The sequence below is a fragment of the Calonectris borealis genome, chromosome Z (assembly GCF_964195595.1).
Source record: "Calonectris borealis chromosome Z, bCalBor7.hap1.2, whole genome shotgun sequence".
NCBI classification, from domain to species: Eukaryota; Metazoa; Chordata; class Aves; order Procellariiformes; family Procellariidae; genus Calonectris; species Calonectris borealis.
The window spans coordinates 77,044,001-77,069,822 of record NC_134352.1 but is presented as its reverse complement, the minus strand read 5'-3'; the positions used below and the strand labels follow the sequence as shown (position 1 = coordinate 77,069,822).

At 41.0% G+C, this 25,822-nt stretch overlaps 1 protein-coding gene across 1 annotated transcript in view; it reads left to right on the top strand.

The window, feature by feature from the left end:
• The window catches only part of DNAI1 (dynein axonemal intermediate chain 1), a 145,807-nt gene that overhangs the window by 18,658 nt on the left and 101,327 nt on the right, over positions 1-25,822 (top strand). Inside the window, exons 7-12 of the mRNA XM_075136250.1 lie at positions 229-387; positions 2,195-2,254; positions 5,270-5,407; positions 14,033-14,117; positions 14,890-15,007; positions 17,073-17,116. Coding sequence (XP_074992351.1) covers positions 229-387; positions 2,195-2,254; positions 5,270-5,407; positions 14,033-14,117; positions 14,890-15,007; positions 17,073-17,116 — 604 coding nt within the window. The remainder of the gene's footprint in view (positions 1-228; positions 388-2,194; positions 2,255-5,269; positions 5,408-14,032; positions 14,118-14,889; positions 15,008-17,072; positions 17,117-25,822) is intronic.

Here is a 25,822-nt window from a genome sequence, read left to right as displayed (position 1 = left end):
AAGTAACTTCAGTTCCTGGTTTTCCATATTCCTGTTTAGATACCGTTCCAGAATCTCCTTGCTTTGATTGCTGGAAGTCTCCTAATTTCCCTCTTAAATATTGAATCTTCAATTACAGTCTCCTTCACTAGGCAGCAGAAATCCAGCAGTCTAAGAAGAAGTGCTTCTGAAGAAGAAAAGAAATGTCTGGTTCTTTCAGGGTGGGGTCACTGCTCTATTTCCTTGCAGGCTGCAGGAGAGGAAGAGGCAGAGGGCTCAGGAACAGCAGAAGTAGCTGAGGCAGCAGAGGCAGAAGAGCCTCCTCCCCCGAGAGTGAAAGAGCAGAAGCTTGCAAACCAGTTCAACTTCATTGAGAGAGCTTCAAGGACACTCAACAACCCTATGCGGGTATGCTGCCATTTCCTTCAATGACTTGGAGGATCTTTCCTTTGGATTATGTGGATTATCTGTGTTTGTGTCATATCTTGCAATCTCTGTAGATACTATTAGGAGAAAAAAACAGTGTTTTACTGTGGTAAAACATTTTGGGGTGATGAAAATGGTGACAGAAAAATTCTTGCCTAATAGATTCTCCGACAGCCTACAAGAAGTTTTGGTGCTACTGTAAATTCTTAAACCTCTACTTAGATATAACTTTTTTCATGTCTATTTTCTCATCTGAAAAAGTATAGAGCAATGGTTAGGGTAGTAGCTGAGGGCTTGGAATCCATGAATTCAGTTTCCTTTTGCCACAGAGTCCCTTTTTGGCCTTGTACTTCACTTCTTACCCATGGAGCAGGGATGTAAGTGCCCCTATATTAAAAGGATAAAGGTATTTATGCTTGTGTTAAGCACAGGTACTATAGTAACAGACCTATGTAAGTATGAAAAATCTTTACTGCTGCTACATGGTACATATCCCTCCCACTGTATATGCGTTTTCCAATCAGTACAGACCCAAGACCTTATGTTCCTTCCCTAAGTTTTTTGCTGAGCCTGCAGCCATTCCTAGCGAGTGTGTCTTCACAGGGCCTCCTGATCGAGGAGTACTAGTGATGTTGGCCCTGAGATGAATACTCAAAAAGTAGCATTCTGAATTGGAGATACAAGTTTCAGAGAGAAAATTCTCTTGTTTTCCTTGCTGCCCTGGAATCAGAGTATATACAGCTACCCCAGAGAGCCTGCCTGCCTTCTTGCAGCCGTTACACGTAGAGTGAGATGCCTTTACATCTAATAGGCTTGGAGAGATCTAAGAGTTACTGTGTTGCTGGAGGTACTGTCTCCTAGAAAGAATACCATGTCCGCTCACTACTAGAGATGGAGGATCTCAAGAGAGTTTATCACAGTGGGGTGCTTACTGCAAAGTCTGAGCTAAGATTCTGCATCTTTCAAAAATGCCTGCGGAGACCACAGAATTTGTTATTTCTCTGTCCCCAAATCTGCATATTCTCTTCCCATTGATTTTAACTGGGGTAGGCTTGTGTGCCTCTGTGTGATTCTGCCTTTGAAAGCAGAATATAGACCTTAAATATCTGTGAAGTACTGCTCTGTGCTGTACAGGATGTGCAGTTTCCACCTCTGAGACTGCTTCATTTCAGAGGTCATTGAAATGCTACAGGCAGCTTCTTAAAAATGTCCTGACACGGTAGTTACTTGAAAGAAAATGCTGTTCAATGAAATGGAAGTTTCACAGAAATATATTCATTTATTTCAGAATGTTGATGTGAGGGTGATAAAAATATTATTTCAGTAGCATCAAATGAATTGTTTATAGGTTATCATTCTGTTCAACTCTTTTTTTTTTACTGCTGTACCTAAGTGGATTTTTAATATAAAGGTCAAAACTTTTCAAATTTGGTAGGGTATTATAACTGATACCATAACTGGTAGCAGAATAGTTCAAATGGTCAAGGTGAAACAAACCATTTCAGCTCCTTCAAAATGAAATAATGAAATTAAATATTTTAAGTATGTTGGAAAAAAATCAGAAGGTCTTGTGAACCTTCTTTTGGTCCACAAGAAAATCTATTTGTAGTTGCATGATCATCAATAATGTGTGTGCAGTGCTCTGGGAGTCTTTTGGATGTTGAATTAATCTTAGGTCAATATTATTCTAACTACCTGCTATGAGAAGGCTGTTTCCACAGCTGGACTATGTCACTGCAAAGAGTTTCAATGCAAAGATTACACTTCTTTATGCTTTTTCTTTATTCAGGAAAGAGCATGTCAATCGGAGCCTACACCTTGTAAAAGTTTCTCAGCCACTGCTAACCAGGTATATCCTTTTTACTTTTAAAGTTCTTTTAGAGTATATTTAGGAACGGAGATATGAGAAAGGAAAAACCAAATTGCTAGGTTTGCTTTCCTTGCAGTGGAATGAACTCGCATACTGTGGCTTTGATCTCTGGTTTAAATCTGAAAGCAAACTAGCGTGGCTCTTTTCTGGGTGAACTTGCTAATGGTTTATATTTCTAAGGTCAAGTGTCTCTGTTTAGCTGCTTTTAATTGGTCTACCACTGGCCAGCCACCCTGGCCAGTCTGCTTTAGAGAGTCTTAAACGAGTGGAAATGGGGAAACCACAGTGTGAGAATGGTTCTGGACTCAGCAAGAGGTGGGCTGCAGCTGAGGTCTGCAGGAACAGGGATACACTGCAACTGCCTCTTGCAGGCACTGACTCCTCCAGGGATCCAGCTGTCTTTGGGGTGGGGACTGTCCTGTTCCTGTAAATCTTCCATCATTGTGGGGTGGGTGAGCTGGTTATTTAGGAGGAGCTGTGATCCAGCATTCAATACCTGGTCAGCTGCAGGACACCTCTACCAGCTGATCCCATCAGAGGCAGGTTCAATGGGGTCTCAAAATGCAGGAACAAAATAATGAAAAAGCACTTAGGACATGTCTGCATGCTATATCCACTTTAAGCACTGTGTTTAGGGAGTGGAGACCTCTGAAGATTTTGTACAGCTGGGAATTTAAAAGGGTTCATGGAGTTTTTGGGAGTGTTGCCAAGAATTTGATATATGCAACATTGTGGTTTTTTCTTTGCCTAAGTTTAGCTGTATGTGAAAGCAAATTTCTAAAACCTGAAGCTGAACCCAATGAGAACTACAGCATAAGGAACACAGAAGGCCCATTTAAGGCTGTTGCAATAGACTTAGCTCTGTTTTAGGTAATGGGAATGTACCTGTTTATTCATGATGAAGAACTGTTCCACAATTGTTATACAGTATTTTCTCCATCTCTTAAAAATGTAAAAAAAATTATTTTGCATGACATTTTACGCATGAAATATGCTATAGCTTTCATTGGAAAGGGAATCCAGCCAATTCTGCTGATTAATTCTCACAGATGTTCACGAAATGTATTTGTGTTTGTCACTGATGCAAATATTGTTTCAAACCAGTGTACCAAACTGGTATTGAAAATACTGTTTTGTTACCAGTGTATCACAAGAACACCCAGAAGAAAGTATAAGGTAATGGCAGCAACTTAAAAAATGCTGTTATAGGAAAGTGATAGGAAAGAGAGCGAAGGTGTCTCTGTCAAGCTGAAAATTGTAACCCAGTCTATTCCTGGGTTTCTATTCCTTGAAATCACAGAGTAACTGGCCTGAGACCTTTCCTCCCTCCAGCTGGACTTTCCTTTCACTTTTTCTGACAGTGAGATGACCTGAAAGTTAGAGAGAACAGAACTATTTAAGATAGCTGTTGCTAAAATTTTGCATGAAATGTTTGAAAACTAAGAGGAAAAGTTTTCCCTTGTTTTCTTTTTTCTGTTGAAAATTTGAGTAGATATAAAATAATATTTTAATATAAGCTCTTTTTTTCCTCAACTCTTTTTGTTCCTTCTTCTTCCTTATGCTCATGATTTCTTTTTCCAAAGTTTTCTGTTATGCTCCGTCTCCTACTCTTCTCATCACATCTTCTTTGTCCTTTCCCTGATGTTTGGAACATCGTTCCACCTCATTTCTGCCTGCAAATTTACAACACAATGCGGTTTTTTTGGTAAAGGTTTCTGCTACCTTGCTTTATTCCATACGCTATATTTTGTGTTTGAATCATACTCCCTGTCCTAAGCTGTTGCGTCAGAATTAGATTGCCTTTTGTTTTGTTCTGAAAGTAATGTACCTGCTTCAGATACACAACTAGCACTCCAATACTAATAAATAATTCTTAAGTAGTGTGCTGGTTTTGGTTGGGATAGAGTAAATTTTGTTCGTAGTAGCTAGTACGGGGCTATGTTTTGGATTTGTGCTGAAAACAGTGTTGATAATATAGAGAAGTTTTCCTTATGGCTGAGAAGTACAGAGAGTCAAGGCCTTCTCAGCTTCTCATGCTCTACCAACTGAGAAGGCTGGCGATACACAAGAGCACAGTCAGGACAACTGACCCAAACTGGCCAACGAGATATTCCATACTGTATGATGTCATGCTCAATATATAAAGTAGGGGAAAGCTAGCTGGGGGGCTGCTGCTCAGGGACTGGCTGGGCATTGGTCCATGGGTGGTGAGCAATTGTTTTTGGGTTTTTTTCCATTTACATCACTTGTCTTTCTTGGCTTTTATTTCTCTCTCTTTTTGTTATCTTTCTTTTCATTACATATTATTATAATAATAATAATTAGTATATTATTTTATTTCAATTATTAAACTGTTCTTATCTCAACCCGTAAGTGTTCTCATTTTTACTCTTCCTATTCTCTCTCCGATCCCACTGGGGGGAGAGTGAGTGAGCGGCTGTGTGGTGTTTAGCTGCCTGCCAGGTTAAACCACAACAAGCAGAAAAATTACTTTTGGTTCTATTCAAGTAAGACATTCCTGGCATGTGGCATAGCAGAAGAGGCAAAACTGCTCTCAGTTTCCGTTTGATCATATGCTGCAGAGTTGGAGTCCAAGATTTAAATTGTGTTAAGCAGCTACAATTTAATTTTCCAATACCACATGAGAAATGTCATAAAGCAGATGTTTAATGCATGTTTCCTATTAAACACTGGTAAATTAGCCAAAAAGAAAGTCCTACACAAAAGATATGGAGTCAAAGCACCAAGAAGAGTGTTGGGAGAAGGAAATTGTTAAGAATGCAGTAATGTGTTCTTGAAAAGTAAGACATGCCCCATCATTAAAAATCCTGGGCTTCAATCCTTCACTTTTTGTGCAACAAGCCAGCTGTCTTCAGCTAATTCCAGTGTCAGCGTTACTGTTGTGAGGACTATCATATTTTTGTGTTGGTATAGATGGCTGTTTTCTGGTGTATAATCAGGTCCTGATAAATCCCGCCTCTGTCTGTCTCTCAGTGGGAGATCTATGATGCCTATGTGGAGGAGCTTCAGAAAATGGAAAGGTCAAAAGAGAAAGAAAAACCAAAAGCTCAGGTAGCAAAGAGAGAAGAGGAGAAGAAGAAGGGAAGAAAGTTAACCTCTCTGGAGTCACAGGTATGTTTCATAATGCAGGCAGGAAGGAGCCTGCTCAGAGTGGTGGTGGATGCATCCGAAATGCAAGTCAGGTGAAATTCAGGAAGTTGTGCTGGCTGTGTAGCTAGTTGTCTCAGTTGGGAAGTAACAACCCTAAGAAATGCAAAAATTAGTTTTTGCTAGGAACTGTATTTCCAAAACAGGATTTCCATTTTGCTGTACTTTTTATAAGAATACAAAACAGTGTAAAGCCATAATCTTTTCTTCAAACCTGATTTGCAAGTGATTTTTATGGCTTTCTTTTTTGTGCATTATCATGTTTGTATCTCATTTTTGATTAGCACGCGAGGGATAAAAGAATGAAAAAATAGAAACACTGTGTGACTTTTCGAAGAATTCTAAGTGATACAGAGGTTTTAGGTACAATCTTCCAATCTGGAAGGCAAAGAAATTTAGGATTCTTTCAAAATGTAACAAAAGCATGGTAGTGAAACGCATTTCACTGTTTTTTGTTATTTTAATGATAATGTTACAAAGTTATAATTTATATATTATGTAGTTATATACATATAAATGGTATATAATATATAATTTATATAAAAGTTAATAATAGTTGATTGACATCAAAGCCTACATACTTAAAATTGAGTAATGATTCTGGGAGGCTTGAACCTAATTTGCTGGGGGATCTTTGATGCATCGTTCATTCATTTAGTTGGAAAGTGACAGAAGTGTCTCTCTCCAGTGTTTGAAGTCCCATGCCACGGTCAGTTATTACACAGCATGGTGATACTTCAGTCATGGTGATGTGATCATCCCAAGAGGAGGTCAGCCACTCTGAGTCCTATGGAGTAGCAGAGTGAATGGCAAGGGCTGCTGAACTAGAGTAGCCTCCATTAGTCTGGCTGCTCAGAGTAGCAGGTATCGTAACTCCTGCCAAGCTCCGAGCTGGTGTTGTGATCTTGCTGTGAGGGTGATACTGACTCCTAATCCAGGCTGCTCTGGGAGGAGTAGCCTAAGAGTGTCTTTCAGGGCTGCCACAGTCCATTCCGCTGAAGTGACAATATCCCCATCTTAGAAATTTGATTCCACTTCAAGCACTAAGAATACAATATGGCAGCTCTGAAAGATTTTCTTCATGTTCCAGAATGTTTTCAGGGGGGTCAGGAAGTTTCTATTAGGGTTTAACAGAGTTTGATCTATACAGAATTGTGGGTGATTCTTTCCCCCCGAGTCTAAATTAAACCATTCAGAAGGCAAGCGGAAATAATTTCAATAATGACTGGAGCAAAATGCACTGAGAACTATAATACAGAAACATGGAAGTCAATTCTTAGCTTGCCCCTAGAATAGATGTAGATAATACCAAAATAACTAAGATATATCATATGTAATAGAAGCTGGCTCCTGAAATTGGCTTTAGCACTTCCATACCATATGGCTGATTCAACTGTAGAGGATTTGGCTGGTTTAGCTACCCCAGCAGCACTGTGCCAACAAAAGCCTTATAGTAAATACAGACCAGGAACATGTTCTGACAGGCTTCCTCCTGTGAATTGTGCCATTGAAATTCACAGTCCTTTCAAAAACTAATAAACCTTTCACCAGAATACATTTTGGAGAATTAAGGCTGAAGTCAACGGTACAATTATGGGCTTAAAGGTTGGACTGCTGAAAGCTGATAATGAAAATGACATAAAAATTCTACCAATGAAACCATATTGTAAAAAACCCGCTGCATGCTCCACTGACAACAGTGGGAATTTGAAATCCAGGCACCCATGATTCCTCCCTTTGCTTTTCACTCTTGGCACTTTCCAGGGGGCTTGCAGGGAAGCCAGTACACTGAAAAAGTGAAGGAAATGCTTCTTTATGCAGAGCCAGTGTCCCAAATTGAGGCCTTCTGCAAGGCTGGTGGACCAGCTTGAATGTATGAAAAACCTGCTGAATTTTCCAGTCATTAAATGGAAAAATGCAACCTGAAGTAATCCAAGGCTAAAATCAGACTTACAACAGGCGTTACCTCTGGTCGTGTGTAGGTCTATGGAAATTAAAGGTTGATGGCGTCAGAATCTGTACTTCTGGTCTGAAGTCAGCAAATGGAGAACTGGGATTTGTGGAGCTTCCAACTCACAGGTTACATACTTTGAACCACACATGGTAATGGAAACAGAGCTTTCCCAGCTAAACACTTTCTGAGGACATACTGCCTTTGATCATTTCTGAAAGGGAACTGTGGAACGTCAAGCAGGAGATGTGGCTGATCTGGATCAGGGATACAATGGCTAGAAGCAGTAGTTGATTTCCACCATTTTTTCCATCAGACTAGGTTCTAGGAAGAAAAAGTCTGTGATAGCACTGCTGAGATAGCACAGATTCAACTCAAAGACAAGAAGAGGAGAAAATGAGTGGGTATTACCAGAGGTGGATCTCTAATGGAAGCTCTTGCTGTGGTAGGAGGCCATGCAAGAGAAGATCAAAGAACTAGAGCTGCAGCTGGAGATGATGGTAGGGGTCAGATGAGGATTTGAAAACATAATGGATGAAAAGAAAGAGAAAACAGTACTGGTACTGAATAAGAGGTCAAGAGAACAGATGACTGGGACGGGAAGAACATGATCCATGGAAGAATGTGGCCAAAGGAAGAGAAGAAGAGAAGAGAAGAGAAGAGAAAAGAGAAGAGAAGAGAAGAGAAGAGAAGAGAAGAGAAGAGAAGAGAAGAGAAGAGAAGAGAAGAGAAGAGAAGAGAAGAGAAGAGAAGAGAAGAGAAGAGAAGAGAAGAGAAGAGAAGAGAAGAGCCTTGATAGTAGAGTAGAAGCTCCTCACTAGGGGAAAAGAAGTAGAATAAAGCCATGCACTGCACTGAAGAATGAGGAGAAGAAGCAAGGAAGACGTGGTTTGGCAAAACAGAAGAGAGAGGCAGGCAACAGAAAAAGGAATGGAGATAACCAGGGATTCCAGCAGAAAGAAGGATGAGAATGATGTGAAGAAGAATATGAATGAATAAAAGTTGGAGTGGCAGAAGGTATTTGACTGGAGAGTGTGATGAGGGACTTTGGGAAATCTTTCAATATGTCCGTTACTCAAATGGATCTAGAGAGAAGAGGGCATCTGAGAGCTACATCCGAGAGCAGTGATACAACATTTGAAACTTTTCCTTAGTTTTCAATAAAGCAGCAAACAGAACATGGAGAACACCGAATACCGAAGAGGAATGATATGAAATTTGCTGAGCTGAAAATAGTTGGAAGCAGAGAGAACTAGGCAGAAGTGTTGTATTTGCTTGTCCTGTTCTTACTGTTCCTGAGCCATCTGCTTATGGCTCTGATTACAGAGACGATCCTGGCCCAGAGATACTCTTGGTCTGATCCAGTACGACCCTTCCCATGTTGTTGCGTGAGCATAGAAATTACAGTATCTGAGGTAGAAGCAAAATGCAAAGAGCTTAGTGCAATTAAGTTGAATGCAGGCTAGTGCCTCTCACCCTGAGATGACACGGCATGAAATCACAAGTCTGATACCAAAGATTTTTAATGAATCTATCTAAAGAGGGATGGAACTATGTAATTGGAGTACAACAAGGATATATTACATGTAAGAGGGGTAAAAATGGTTCCATTAGTCTGACCTTTAACAATATATGAGGCAATAGAATTAATATGGAGGGAGAGAATAGAGAATTGGGAGTAAATATGAAATGGAATAAAATAGCACGTTTACCAAAGGTAGGCTACATCCAAATAATCTTATCTCTTTCTTTGATAAAAGTTGTGGTTTCCCTTAACAGGGAAGGTATAGTAAAGGTAATCTAGCTGAAATTCTGTAAAGCTATTGCTATACTGCCTTTAGGAAATTATTAGATAAACCAGAAAAGTTGTTATTAGTACAGACTGGGAGGGACCCGTGGAGGGGAAGACTGTATTTTGGAGTATCAAAGCGATCTTTGATAAGGTGAGGGTTTGAAATGACAGGGAGAAACATGAGTGTGTCGGTTGGTGAGTTGTGATGTGGCTATGAGAAGACAAGTACATTGCTGGAATGTATTGTGTGAGGGATAGCAGAGAAATAGTATTTCTGTTATGTAAGATGGGGAGATATCTTATCTGGGAGTAGTACAGGGATATATGATTTTGATCACGTCTTTTTAAAGATGATAGATTACAAACCTGCATAGATATGGAAAAGACTATAAGAAATAGAAAGCTTGAATACAAGAGCCTAAAAAAATCTTAGCATATTTATCTGGTAGTGCAAAGGTAGAGAGGGAATCTGAGGTAGATAACAGAGAGGGAGAAGAATTACTAAGGCAGAGGATAGTGTAGACAGAAATACAGATGGATGTGAACCAGTTAGGAATATGTTAAAGCTGGAACTTACTGCACTGAAGCAGAAGTGGTTGAACAATTTCTTAAAAAGTCCAAATAAAATTTATATTTAACAGAGAAATGTGCATTTCTGAATCATGTGAGACCTGTCTGACTTGTCTATCTCACTATAGCATTACCCCTGTCTGAGATATACCTGGTGAAACAGCCCAGCCCACAGGGTCATAATTATAATTTGGAAGCTCTTGGATGACCACAGTTATTTTTTAAATAACAGCTGAAATTTGAATGCAATTAACCTTCACATTATTGTTCACCTGTTCCTGGTCATGCCAAGGAGTGATGAGTTTTTACCAACTCCCTTATCTTCAATCTGCTGTTTACAGAGCATCAGAATTAAAAGCAAACAGTGAAAATGAACAGATGAGTACAATTCTGGAAATGAATGACTCCTTGACAGGATTCAACCTGGGAGATTTTATTTGGGATTTGCACTGGGAAAGAGGTGACAACACCCCTCTATCATGCTTTCTTCTTTGCAAGCCAGGAGTTACACACCAGCAGAAGCCTTTTTTCGTGCATTAGTTTACTGGAGTTACACATTGCAACTGGCCAGCTGCTGAGAGGCAAATACGAAGCAATTAGTGTTAATGAATAGTAGAGCAAGACCAAGATATTTATTTTCAAAGTACTAGCCCATTATCCATCTTACATATGATGCGACGTTGCTGTTCTAAAAATAATTTATGCACAGAAATAAACAAAACAAATTTGTTAGCTGATGAGCTCTCATTACATTTGGCTAGCTAGTCCAGAGTTGGCCTACAACAAAAAAATGAGTTTCAAACAGATCTTTAAAAAAAGAGATAAATTAGGCCTATCACTTCCACTGAAGATTTATTTCAATAACGTACAGAATAAATCAAACCTGAAATAGGACAGGATCCAATGAGAAGATAACATACTCTGATCCAGTTTAATGCCAAAAATGTAGTTATTCATGGCTGTATTGCTAACAGCATAGCTACCTAGCAGGAAAGCTGACTTAAAGCTCTTTTGATTCATCTGGAGAGTTTCCTGCATTGCAGGAAAAATTCCATTGAATAATACATTGTTTCTGTATTTACAGGGTTTTTTTGTTTAAAGCCTGCTTTCTGCTGACAAAAAAAAAAATATAGATGAGGCAGGGTCTAGCATTCATCTTTGAGAACACATAAAGTAAGCCTTATCTTCTGATCTTCAGTCCAGAATGATGTCTCAGGTTGGAAATTCAGAATGCTTGCAGTGCAAGTTTCCTTGCATGTGTAAGAGAACAAGAGCCATGAACCTGCTCATGTCTGTAGGGTACAGCACTGCCGTTCTTCCCCAGCTCCTTCCAGTAGCAGGTGCATGTTAAAACGGAAGAGAGATTTTTGCCTGCATAATAGGTGAATGGAAGACAGCCTAGCTAACGCACCTGATGAACCAGCAGGACTCCAGGGGATCTGTTCTTTATACCTCGTAACTATGACTTTTACAATGTTGGAGAGAAAAGGTTTTCTTGCGCTTCTCTTTTCCTAAATCAAACTGTAACCTTTTCAAAGTTTAACCTCTGTCAATTAAGCTTAATCAGAGCAATATGCTGGTGGCAGCCAATAACATTTTTGTAGTCATATCCCAAAATTGCTAGACAACTGTTAGCAAAGGTGAATTGTTTTTTTTTAGGAAGCGTTTTAGAGAAACACAGGTCTTACTGTGGCAGAAGCAATAATGGCAACTTAAAGTCAAAAGAGAGAAATCCCGGCAATTGAAAGTATTGATTTCTACTTGAGATGTTTCAAGCATCCTCTTTCTCTCCCCCTTTAATTTCTTCTCATACTTAAGAATTCCTAATGTCTAGGGAATATCATACTGTGTTAAAATTTGAAAAAATCTTTTCCTGCGCTTTCTTAAATTCTCAACATGACAGTAAATCCTCTTTGCTGTTGTCAGGAAGTCCTCTCACAGACCCAGGGAAAACCTGAAGAACGTGAGAGCGGCCACAATGATTCAGATCAAGGCTCTAACCACAAGTGAATGTGGTAGGTAGCGTAAGAACACAGCGGGAGTATATCCCAGACCCAAATATTCTTTCAGCCTTCAACTATTTTCAGCTATTTCCTAAGCCTGATGCGATTTGGCACATAGATGGAAGTACTTGTTCAGTCTTCCTTGAAACCATGTAAAATTCTTGCATCTACAACACCCTTTGACAAGGAGTTGCACAGATGTGTCTTCCTTTGGGAAGAGTCACCTCCTTTTGTTTATTTTGAACTTGAATTCCACTAGCTTCACTTGACACCCCTACTTCTTGTATCAGAAGAGACAGTGAACAGTCAGTCCCTGGCCATCCTCTCTGGGCCATTTAGGATTTCATAGACCTGTCTCATGTATTCCCAAGCCATCTCTTCTCCAGACTGGCAAGGCCCAGCCTACTCAGTTTTTCCTGGTACAGAAACCGTTCCAGACTTGGACTATCCATGTTGCCCTTCTCTGAACTTGGTTCCAAGTTCTCCTTTATCCTTTCTGAGATGGGAGAAGACAACTGCACACATTACTGAAGGTGTAGGCAAAGTATGGATTTATAAAAAGCGTTGCAGGTTATAGAATTGCTATTTTTTCTCTTTTGTCCTGTCTACACCTTTATGTAGTCCTTTGGGTTTCATGCTCTTTGAAGCAAGACTCTCAGTCTCCCTTGAGTCTGTGCAGAGCCCAAGAAAGAAGCAGAAGGCTGGGACACACATAATCTGAAGTCATGTTCTTGGTTCTGACTGTGACTGTGCAGTACAGTTTTGGCAAGTCATTTCGCTTTTTCTTTTCATGTTCAGGGCACTCTCTGAGCTGTGTCAAGGATGACAAGTTTCTTTTCTGTGTTGTCGCTGTGGAGGAAATCATGCTGTGCTGGCAGCCATCTGTCCCTAGCTGGGGTTTGAAGATTAAAGGCTTTGAAACACTGATGGGGCTTTGGGGCAGCGGTAGTAGAGAGGGATTTAGGTCCCTGGAGCAGCATGTTGTCAGAGCACTTTGCGTACACCTTGGCATTCTCACAACATTGTGCAGAGCTGTGCTAGCATCATCCTCATGCCCAGCACAGTCTGAAGACTTTTAAGCTCTGTCCTTCCAGTTGCTAGCACCCAGGCTTCTTGTTCTACTTGCTGGTTAATCCATCTTGGATTTTGCTAGTGATCACATATAAGCACACAGAGGATAAAGAGCACACTCACACAAAAAATTGTTAGGAATAGAGTTTAGTAAGAAGATGGTTATAAGACTGTGGTGATCAGGCACAGGGCTCTGTCAGTCAAGCATACTAACCAGCCACCTGCTGACAATCAAACAGCCCCTGTTATGCACCCTTTTCTCCATTTGTCCATGCTGCTTCTTCCCCCACCCACCTGGATTGTTCCCTTTCTCCACCCTTGTCTCCTTCCCATCAACAACCTGCCCCTAATTACTTTTTCCCCATTGGTCACATTTTTGCTATGTCCATACCCAAGTTTGCTATTTCTGGCATAGTTTCCTACGCAATCTTAGCCTTACATGATATTACTGATACAGTTACCTAGAGACTGCTGGCCTTGCAAGATGCCATTCCCCCAAAGGTTTCCAATACTAGCATATCTGAAGATATATCTGCATACCTTCACATATGCGGGCTTGCCCACTTGTGGTGTTCTCTGGCCAGGAGGATGGGTTTTTCCACAGTATCAAAACAATTTCCACAGGAGCTGGACAGCAAACTGTCCTTTGTATGGTGGTTATATATTGTATGAGCTTATGGATCTATGAATGCATCAAGTTGGAATTACCCAGTGATTGACTGAAGGATTTCTAAATCCTGTGATCTCTACTCAACACATGAGACCTTAAAGCTCTCCAGGTAGAGATGAGAGGATGCTCATGCATGATCAAGCATCTATGATTTCATTTGTGAAGCTAATGAACTATTATCAAGTGAGGTGCGGGAGGGATTCTGTGTGTGCTTTTAGCTCATCCCATCATGAGGTAGCTTGAATGACTTGAGGAAGACAAGACTCTAACTGCCTTCACAGATAAGTACCTTCCAATAGAGCTAAATCAGGAGCAAACACTGAAGTTAGTGCAGCTCAGGTGTGGATGGCATCTTGCTAAACTTATAATAAAGTCATTGCCTTAATTCAGGTGCCCAGGTGCTGGTGTGAGGAGCTTCAAATTATCCTGTATTCAAGATCAAAGGACTGAAGTTTTTCAGTCACACAAAGTCTGAAGGACTTGTAAACAGGTAGGAAATAAATTTTCTCTTCCTTGTTTTTCTTTTCAACAGAGTGATGATATAATCAAGATCTCAAAGGCTGCTAAAATAATGGAGCGAATGGTGAATCAGAACACGTTTGATGACATTGCACAAGGTATGGCCCTGCTGGGAGATGCTTCTGATTCAAGCCAGAACTCCAGCAGATGAGTGACCACAGCTATAGTGAGAGTAGAATAGAATAGAATAGAATAGAATAGAATAGAATAGAATAGAATAGAATAGAATAGAAGAAACAGAGCTAAAATGAGTAGGGCTAGGAACCTGCTGACTCACACAAGGCAAACAGGACAGCAGACCGCGGGCGTTCAAAGGGCATGCCACATCAGCCCTGCTCTGAGCAGGCTGGGGCCAGCAGGTTTGGTCAGCATTGCCCTCCCTGCAGCACTTCCCTCCCTCAGCAGGTACTTCCCTCTTGGGTGCAGGTGTTGGTGACAGCAGCCAGTGCCGAGCATCTGTCTGCTGGCATACAGGTCCCAGCCACAGCGACATATCCAGTCTCAATGTTGTTTTGCAAGGGTTTTGCTATCTCTGCTCAGCTCCCTCCTGAAAGGCCTCGTCTAGCTCTGGGAGTGGCCTGAGGTCACTCCTCACTCCCGCCTTCTGCTTTCTTGGTCATCCTTTGTCTGCTTTTAGAGCATCAGCTTTTTTTGTGTGAGGGCTTGGTGCTTGGGAAAATGCATTTACAGGACTTAGGTGATGGTTTGGAGTTGAGACTTAAGGACTGAGACAGTTTTTATACTAACAATTGGGTTATGCAGAGGCTGTGAGGATACAGAATGTTTTTTAAAGCTTCCCTGGCACTGGATCATGCTGATTTATTTCCTATTTTTTCACCCGGACCTTTTCTTTGATTTTTTTTGTTTTAGATTTTAAATATTTTGAGGATGCCTCGGATGAATACAGAGACCAGCAAGGAACCCTCCTCCCACTGTGGAAGTTCCAGTATGACAAAACCAAGAGACTTGCAGTTACTGCCATCTCCTGGTAGGTCTCTTTATTACAAACTTACTCTCGGCTGTTCGCAGGGGAGTGGAATTGGCTGTCATGGCATCTTACAAAGCAGGGCTCCTTTCTCTGGGAACACTGTTTTGAATAATTACAGTCAGCTGTTTTGGTAGCACCTAGTCACGGCTGGTGCTTCTGGATGCAAAGCACCTTGTGTAAGGCTGGATGTGCCAGGCTTGTGCCGTTCAGCAAAAGGCACAGCAGGCTCTGTGCAGCACTAGGGCAAAGTGAGTGCAGTTAGCAGAGGAAAGAAGAGTCCCTTCTTGGGAAAGCTGGGATAGACATGTCATATCTTTGGACAATATGCTGTAGGAATCAACCCTGAAAAGCCCAGGGGAGGAGAAGGGGTAGTGACTATATTTTTGACAAGTATCAACACAAAAGAATTAAAGCAGCAGAAAGAGAAATGCAAACATTGCATGTGCCAGACAGGTATCACCATTGACTAAAAGATGCTGAGGCACTGATGCCAGACAAGTCCTTTATGCATGGTACATATTCAGTCGCTTCAGACAGCAGTACTGAGATCTTAAACAGTTCAGTTTAGTAGGCATTTACCCTGCAGTCGATTTTTGCATATTTATTTTTGGTCCACAACCATTCACTGATACTTTCAAATCAACTCTCTTTTTTCTGAGATGTTATTGCCATGGTTATTAGCATGAAAAAAACACTTGTCACTAACCTGAATGAGTCCTTTTACTTTTTAACATGCTTGAATCTCCCCAGAGCTGGCTTGGTTCATGCACTGAGCAAAAGACATACATAGTCTGCTCCTGCCTTGTGCTCCCCTGCAGCTAGACCTCCTCTCATTGTTCGTGGGGCAGTGTCAACACATCTGTGTCTTGCCAAAGAGGACCTATGGAGAGACAGAGCAGGATTGCTCTGTCCTTTCAAGCCACTGCAATAACTATACTTTAATAGAATATCAAGGATGCAGTTGTGTGAGAATTACAAAATAACAGTAGAATGAGATGTAAAATTGGGAGAAAAGGCATCTTTTATAGGTAGTTTGTGCTGCTGTTATTCTTGTTTCCAGAAAATAACAGAAAGACAGCCCTGAAGTTGGAAGAATAGCCCCAAATTGCCTTATGTAATAAGCTTTTCTAATTTAATTTTTATTCTTACATTGTTAGCAGCGACAGTGCATTTAGGAGATAGAGCAAGAGCATTAGAATGCATAGGTATTAGCCCAAGTGAAAAAGGAGAGGAGAAATGAAAAGAGAAGTGGTTTTATTTTGTCAATTCAGAATAGCAAATCAGAGAAAACACTCATTAGATAATTTTTACATACATTCATTTCAGAGAATTGTTATCCACTGGTTGAGCTCTGTGAGCTCAGGGTCAGCAACAGTACTGACTTTTATCCCATGTAAACCCTAGAGTAACGGTCCACACACAGCAGAAGTTGTAAAGAAGGTAGATGTTTTTCAAATAAAGGGACTTCAGAAAACATAGTAGATGGCTAATTGCTCATAGTCAGTATTCCTCAGCAAATACACTGTTCACCAACTGGGTCAGAAGGGAATTTCCCCTCCTGGACTGTGGGAATGATCATGAATTCATGAACTGATAGCCATCTCTTAGAAGCTTCCCTCATTATTTAGTAACAGGTAGGGAAAGTAAGTTTATTGGGTATTATTCTGTTATGGTTTAGAAAGTCCTTTATTCTTGCCCCTGAAAGATGGAAACTGGCACATTCCTGCCTTTTTCCTTTCCTCAAAGACTTAATTTTTAAAAGTAAACTTTCCATGATTATGAAATGGATAAAAAGTGCTGGAGACTGACATCATGTCTGTCTGTGCCCTTTTTATCCTTTTCATCTACTGCTGTGGTCTTCTGATGTTCTATTTTTTTATGCATGTTGAGTCTGGAAGACTTACTCATACACAAACTTTACTAGTGCATATGTTCAAAGAATCAAGCCCTCAGACTGCAGTCCTGTGAGAATGGACTCTGATATTAATGTGTGAAACACTGTGCATTTCTCTGGAACTATATGGTTAATAATAAATGCAATCTTATATATATTTTCTCATTACAGGAATCCAAAGTACAAGGACCTATTTGCAGTGGGGTATGGCTCTTGTAAGTAACAAATGCAAAAAAATCATTGAGAGATTTAGAATATTAAACAGGTGCGCTGAGGTCAAATCATATAATACTCTGGGGCATGGATTGCATCTCATAGCAAGAACTCACCTAATTTCAAAGCAGTAAATTGAGATTTAACTCAAGATAGGGATTAGGCCTTTACGTTCCATGACATAAACATTCAGAAATGCATAGGCAGCGTTAGCCAGGGCTTTTGGCTTATGACAGTGCTGACTCTCCCTTCGGTCAAGGACTTGCCTCTAGAATCACCACTTATTCCTTTTTTTCTTACTTGATGGGCTCTGATTTCTTTGTTCCTGCCCTTCTCATTGCTGGAAGACCAGATATGTTATGTTTTGCCAGAAGCTAATCATGAGAGACTTCTCTAAGTGTAAACTCATTGCTTTCTTGTTAGGAGACGCCTTTCAGGGGTGTCTTGAAGGATAAGCTCTCCACTAGGGCACATCAGGTCTGGACGTTGTGAGAAGGCACTTTCCCTGCTGTAGTGTCTGGGATTGGACATGGGATAATTTTGAGCAGCAATGAACATAAGGTTCAGGGATTGCTGTGTTATTCCATATTAATCTCTATTCAGTATTGCTGCTCTCACATTCAGGAAATGGAAAAGAATTCTAACAAGTTGATGTTTTCTTACCCTTTTTTGTTGTTGTTTTGCTGTGTGCATTATATCTACCTGCTCAGTTCATGTTTTGTTTTTTTTTTTACAACACGAATCCATATCAACAACTGTTCAGTATCTCTCGTTGTTTACAGACACGCTGACTGCTGTATTCTGAATTCTTGTCTTCACATCTCCTCCTTTAGTCCTGTGTAGATGGGGTAATAATGTCACTGTGAATAAACATTCTCTCGTCTGTTCTCTCACTCTCTTTCACTTTCTAGCTCTACCTGAAGTGCTGACTATTGTGAATAGCTTCTTAGGCAGGGGACAGCGTTCTGGTAGTTCCCCCTCATGACCCCTGCTTCCCAGAGAAATTCCCAAAGGGAGGAGACCAGTTGTGAGACAAGTTTTCCTGGGGTCTTTCTCACCCAGGTAGTGTTGGCTCCTCAACATTATCTTCTCAGCAGTCTACTTAATAGACTTCTCAGATCCCCTGAAAGCGCCTCTAGGACTCACTAGGACTCTACTGTTCTCCACTATTAGTAGCTGCTGTAAAGTCACATTGCTGGCATTCTCATGTAGTAAACAGTGACCTTAAAGTCTCAACTTTGTATCAGGTGGGTGTTGTTAATTAACAAGGGAATATGGATGAACAACCGAAATCCCAAACTATTTTAAGTCTCCACTGTTTTTATATCAGAGCTTGTGAAGATCACAGCAGTACCCCACCTGCACATCTGCAGGGCATCTGCTCCTTGCAAAGATGTCCCCCCAGGTCTTACCGTTAACTCTGACACAAAGCAGAGAGAGGCTGAGAAAGGAACAGTATTGCAAAGGCAGCAGAGCCTTCTCCTTGCTGCAAGAAGAGGACAGACTATAGAACAGTCAGACTACAGTCATAGGTTTGTGAGAAGAACTAGATATTTTGACCCAGTCAGTCTGCCTATTCTCTGTAGCAGGACAGTTGTCCTTCTTCTTTGAGTGTTAGTATTTATTTATTTAAGAAAGAGCTGACTCTTCTGTAGGGCACTAGTAATTGTCTGTCTGGCTTGAAATAAAGATCAGTCATGGTGCTACAGGTAACCAGTGGTTGAGAATTGCAGATAGCATGATTAGGCACTAAAATTTTTACCCTAAATACCCCAGCCCTAGGAATTCTTTGTGCAGAACAGAGAGTGGGGGAGCCTAAGAGACGGCCTTACCAGTAGCTACATCTTTGCCCACCAGCCATTTCAGTTAAACTATATGTGCTTGCAAATTACAAATGAACATTTTTGCTAGTGTTCTTTGGGCTAAAAAAGTCAGAATCTGTTGTGAATATTCTGAACTACCAAGGCAAGTAATTTTGTATTTATTTTAAGGGAACACCTTTTTTTGAATGAACACTGAGGGCTCTCAGCTGTGATAAAATGATTAATGAAATTCATTGTTGAGAAATATAGTGTGTGTGGGATAAAAAGCTCAGCACTGGGCTCCAAGGAGATTGCTGTAATTCGGGAAAATGATCTTGAAGTCATTTAAGTACATGTTTCTTTTCAAACACTTGGTAGTGCTCAGCAATAGTCAAAAAGGCAAAACAAAAATTGATAGGAATTACTATGAAAGAAAAAGAAAACAAAACTTCCGGATATAGTGGAAACAAAATAGAAAATTACGTATAAAACAGCAGTAGGAACAACAATAGAAAACTAAAAAGAGAACAAAACGATTCGTGATAAACTGACATCTTGATTATTGTGTGCAGTTCTGGATGTGAGCTCTAAAGAAGAATGTGTTAGGCTGTGGAAGGATTGGAAAAGGTCCAGAAAAGGGCAGGAAGGATGAACGGAAATATATACAATGACTTTTGTATCAGAGACTAGGACTTTTATAGCAGACGAGGGAGAGGGACTTGGTATGGGTCCGTAAAATCCTGAGTGGCATGGAGAAAGTGAAAGGAGGTCAAATGTTCATTACCGCCCATAACACAAGAATGAGGGAGACCTTATGAAATTATTGAGCAGCAGGACTGAGACAAATTTAAAACAGAATAATATGATACATAATGAAATTGTGGAACTTTCCTTCCTTCGTTTGTGATCTGGAGGACAGAGATACACATGGGTTGGGTTCAAAAGAGGTTAGATAAATTCCTGGGGAGCCAATCTGCTGTTGGAAGGACAAATCATCTGCATCTGATTCAGTAAGTTTGTAACTGTGAGTTGCTGGAAGCTCTGAGTACATACAAGGGGATAGACCTATATTTGCTGATGTTCTTACAGTATTTAAACAATTGCTACTCAGTACACTTGGAGATAAGATACTTGGCAACAGGGACCTTTGGTGTGGTTCCAAATAGTCATTCTCATGTATTTCTCTGTGCTCTGACAATGAAACCAGATGGGTTGTCTTCATTTATACTAGTAAGGATTGCGTTCTGCTTGCAATATTGCAACATTTCATTTTCCTCTTAAAATGACATTTTTCTATTGAAGTTCACGCCATCTGAGCCCTGGAAATGTTCCTGTTAGTTTGCCAAGAAGCCTAAATTGGCCTAACAATCTCTTTAATTCAGCAGGCAGCAGCTTCTCTAAAGAGCAGATTAGGATCAGCCTTTACAAAAGAAAGCGTGGTGACAAGCGCTCAGGATATTCCTTGCCTTGTACAGCCCAGCAAAATCTTATTGTGCTCACAGCCCCTGTGCTCAGAGTAGGAATCAGGCAGTGCCTTCCTACTGCCCTGCCTCCCAGGCGCAGGAGGAGATGTACAAGGTCAAGGATGGTAACCTCCCCGCTTAGCCTGTTTAGACAGTTGTTCTAACTTGTTACACTAAGCAGGACCCTGATGTGTGCTTTCTCGGTTGTGCAGAAATATTTGTTGTTTGTGTTAGTTCTGCCAGGGTCCATTGTGCCACGGGCAATACATAGATGCAGAGGAGGGCAGGCCCGAGACAATGGCTTGCCATCTAGGTGGGCAAGAGATCCAGAAGACTTCTTATCCCATTTTTATAGCAGACACAGAAGACATAGGTCATCTCAGCCAGCTGTAGCCAGCTAACAGCTAGGAGCTGATTCTGTGCCCTAAGCTTCCCCTTTAGTCAGTAGTGAGAGATCAACGCATCCAGAGGCCACCCATCCTGCCGTAAGCCTGGTCCAAGAGAGGAGCTAAGTAGCCCTCTGGAAGGGGTGGTCTCTTCCCATGGACTGTAGAGTGAGCCTAGGCAGAGCACCTAGCCTAGATGCCTGTCTCTTAGATGGCTAAAGTGAGACGAGATGAATCCTGGCCAGAGGGAATAATCCTGGAGTCACACAGGGGCTGGGGTAGAGCCAGTAACAAAACCCAGATCTTTGAGTCTGCAGTGGCCATAATTACATCACCAGTCTTTTGTGCAGCGTGCTTTGGGATCACTGCCAAGATATAAGTAACACATTTGTCCTACTGCCCAAAGTATACTTTTTGAAACAAAAGGTCCCTTGTTTACTGTGGGTCCATTTTACTCCAGCATGGCGAGTTCTTTACAAAGAGGGCCCTAACCTCTCCCTTGCTTCTGTGTCTCATTTCTGGAGTTTTCACCAGTGATTTGTTTGGAAGGGGTTTCTGATGCTAATGGCGTTTCTTTGGCATGAGACAGTCCCTTCTTGAACAAGGAAATATTGTCATCGTAATTTGCAATTCAGGATCTATGCTGCTTGGCGGGAATTAATTTTTATTCCCATCAGGAGGAGCTGTCTTTCTGGTTTTGTTTTTGCATAAATGAGATTGCTGGGTTTCTGGCTAGACTGACAGCCTGCAATGCAGAGTTCAAAGAGGCTGTGATGGGTGTTGGGCTTGTGTTCTGCCTTGCTGATGGGAGCACCATGAACACAAGCTCAGGTCTTAGCAATCACCTCAGTTCATGTTCCAGAAGCAAGTCTCTGACAGCCTTCAGAGATGGCTTTTTATGTGCAGCTCCATCTGTCAGCACATGAGGTGAGTAGGGAAAAACAGTATCTGTATTGCAAATGTATTTTATCCTACTGTTTCTTTGCACTCAGTGGATGTAACTTGCCAGTCACAAGGATGGGTGAAGAGTATGGACTCACACCCAAAGCCCTGGCAATCTGAGGTATCTGGCAAAGGTATCTACTCAGTTCTTCACAGTGCTGGGTCTGAAATGGGGCCTCATGTAGACAGAAGTAGACCATGAAAAAATGCCTATACTGCTCTAGCTTTCTTGTGCAAAATCAGCATGAGCAATGCTAGTACAGGGTCCTTGCACTGGTGTGACTGCATCCAAAGTAAGACTAAGTTCTGTGACTGAGCTAAATTGGTGTAAAATCTGGGCCAGAGCTTTCACAGAGATGAGCTGGTATTTAATAGATGTCCTGAGGCTGCCTGGTGCCGAGGAGTCGTGGTTGAACACTGAGGTCACGGGCCAGCTCTTGTTGCACTCTCCTACAATGTAGTATCAGGTAAACACAGGGAGACTGGGTGTACTTACTGGGCAGTCTTTTATTTTCCAATTTCTCAAATGCACTGCCCAATGAACATGGACAGTCTTTTATTTATTGTCTTCCTCTTGCTTTACTGATTGAGGCTGATGGATGGTCATTGCAATAAGGATATTCCTGAATGGGATATGTTCAGGGTGCTTCAGAGGGAACAGGGAGAGGAAAAAACGAGCCAAGTGGCTTTAACAGCAAGGTACTGCAACTTCCTGCTCACCTCTGTGCTTCATAGGCATTGCTTACTCTGCTGGAGGTCTCGTTCGTCAGCAGTTCTGCCACTCTTCAAGTCAGTTGAATCTATTCATCCTCAGTGCTCCATGAGCACTTAGCACTAAAGGATGAAATACAGCTCCTCAGGGAGCTAGCTCCTCAGTTACACTGAGAAATGTTCTCTCCAGGAAGGGTAGGGAAGACAAGATAGCAAGATGAATGTCAAATAAGATTGGTATGGTCAAGGAACATGATTCTCTTACCTTGCAGACAGCTTCTTGGCCAGGATCTTATCCTGCACAGAAAACTGAAAGGAGAATTCATTGCTACACACCATAATTGGTGATAAGTATTTGCAGAATCAGGCATTTAAATTAGAGATTAGAATAAGGAAAATGACTGGTAACAAAACTAGCTCACTTCTAGAGGGGAACTGTAGGGACTGAGAGAGTATGTTTGGAGATATACCATTTTCCTCTCTCTCTTTTTGTGCAAGAAGCCTTGGTCCTCTCTGTCTAGAAAGCATAAAGTGGAAAAAATGATGAGTAGAGAATTCCCAATCCACTATTTACTCCAAAGATTTAATGAAAATTAAGATCAGCTCCATATTACATGCCACTTAGGTTTGTACACAGCCTGTTCCAAGCCCCAAAGATTTCTGCTAGGCCAAGTACATTGTTTTCTGGCAAAATATTTCTCTGCCAGATATTAATTTGAGAGGCACAACTAAGGAATCATAGAATCATAGAATGGTTTGGGTTGGAAGGAACCCTAAAGATCATCTCGTTCCAGTTCTCATGGGCAGGGATACCTTCTACTAGACCAGGTTGCTCAGAAAATGCAAATCTGGGAGCTGGGTTAGGTATCAGGAAAACATTCCTTCCTGATCCCGATAGAAGAGCAATCAAAGCATTGAAGCATAAGCTGTGATCCTAACTCTCCTAAGGCAAGCCTATAGGTGTTCTGAGCATGGGGAGGGCGATTTTCTTCTTGGAGTCAAGAAAGAAAGGAATGGACATCAGGACTAGATCCCATCCTTCCTTCATGGGCTGGCTGGAGGATTTTTCTTAAAAGCTGGGTCAAAGCATATCGTTTAGAATGATGCTCAGTTTTCTTGTCAAAACTCCATCTGAAGGTGAGTCCTTCACCTCCTTGCTATACTGTTCCAACTTCGAATTGGTCTGACCCCTGGTAAATGCTATCTCATTTCAAGGTCGAATTTGCCTAACTTAAATTTTCAGCCATTGAAACTCATTATTCTCTTGGGAGCAAGCTTAAAAAGCCTTTCCAGCAAGTCCCTTCTCCATAAGTGGTATAAGTGCCCAAATACTTTGATGAAGACAGGTCTCATTTTTCTCTTCTTTAGGCTGAACTCATCAAGCCATACTCAAGATTTGTTTTCCATCTGCTATGTTATTTCAGTGAACTTTCTCTAACCTTTCTCCAGCGTACCCACATTCTTCTTGAGTGCAAATGCCATAACCAGGCATACTCACCTAGTTTCTCTCTTATGCATGCCACCCACTGTTGTGTCATCTTCAGGCTCTCTCAGGAAACATTTTATATCATTATGTAGATCAAACTAAAAATACTAACCAGTGCTGGACTAAGAACTGATGCCTGGAAATCTGCCCTAGAAACCATCTCTGTTCATTTCACTTTATGTTTACTGCTCTACTTTAGGCTCTGGCAGTGAACCAGTTTTTAATCCAGTTAGCATGTGCTCTGCTAATTCCATGTCATATAAGTTTTTAAATAAAATATTATGATGTACTTAACTGAATGCTGAAGGAATATACAGATATATTCTTGCTAGCACAGTTATTTCATCAGTCGTCCTGACAAGAGGGGTGGCAGCTTTGACAAGACATTTACCCTCTCCATAGGTCTGGGGATCTAAGTAGTAGGGGAGATAATTCAGCAGGACTGGGGTCCTCACACTGAAAGAATTTCACTGCATATGGATGAGGTCTGTGATCATTAATTCATGTTAACTACTTATTAGAAGCTATAATACTTTATCTGATCTTGAAATGCAGATAAATCCTTCAAGTTTTCTATGAGATCTCAGTCAAATTATGGAAGTAACAACTTATGGAGTCCAGCTTCCTGAAACTCACAAATGCCATAGAAAGTCATAGAAAATAGAACTGAAAAGGATTTCAAAAAGTTATTAGTCCATCTCCATGCAAGATAGTACTTTATTTAAAACATGGGTTTTGAGGTCTAAACTTAGTCCACTTAATGAAGATTGCATGCAGTGTAATTCCTGGCACAGCTGAGAGCAAAGTCCTATAGATGATAGGCAGTCCTTGTGACAAGGACAGAAATGTATGTTTGAGAAGGAGAACCCTAAAAGCCTGAAAACTCGATTTAACAGTATAGGCTGTAGGCTTAAGGAGAGTCAGTGTTACAAATTGTACCAGGTGTTTGTGGGTAATTTTCTTCTCTGCAGTGGTAGATTTAAAGGTTGTGATGCAGCATGTGGAAAATAGTCTGGATTGGGTTTACATAACAAGCTGCTATTAAATTTGGTATTTTCTGATGAATGACTAAAGAGCTTTAAGTAAAAGCACTAAGAGGATTGAATACTGCCTAACAAATTCAGATCTCTGAACCAGCTCACAGGAAGTCTTTTCCAGGTGGCTTTGTTTATATATTTAAATTATGTTCCCAGAACAGGCAGAGAAGACTTCAAGACTTCTGGGAGCGGAGTTCCCTGCTAATCTTTCTCTAAGCTACATGAGTTTATTTTTATATTGAGAATAGAGACTGAAGACCTTGTCAGAGAGAGAAAAAGCATTTTAGATTGCTTAGGTGAAATTCCTTGTCTTGTATAAGGCTTCTTGCATATGTGATTCATGCGAGGGGGCTGTGCTGGAGAGGAAGGGGCTGGCAGCTCCCCAGTCACATAATGGCCTGTATGCTGGACTGGGTTTAGCAGTGAGCTTCAGCCTTTTGGGACCACATAGTAAAGCTACTGAAGTTTTCTGAGTGCAATACCACAGAAGGCTGATAAAGATTAACGTGGCCCACACAGCTCAAAGAGAAGTTCGTATTGCAGTCTGGATTCAGTCTGCTATTTGGCCTACATTTGTATAAAGCGCTAAAATGCTATAACAGATCCAAGCTTAAGGAAAACATGTCCACGTCCAGTCAGAGGCATGTGCCCAGCTCTGATCTGAAGTTAATAAAATTAAATATGTCTTCAATGGTAAAAGATCCAGGAAGTTCATTCTGACTTTTTGGTAACCGGTTTGAGAACTGCATTGTGCCAACATGGTGGCTGAGTGTTCCCTTTTAGCAGTGAATGTATTGTTTATTGACATTTTGGATATTTGTACTGTAAGTTGAAAGACTGTCACCTTTTGCGAATGCTGGTGATGCCAGTTATTAATGGTA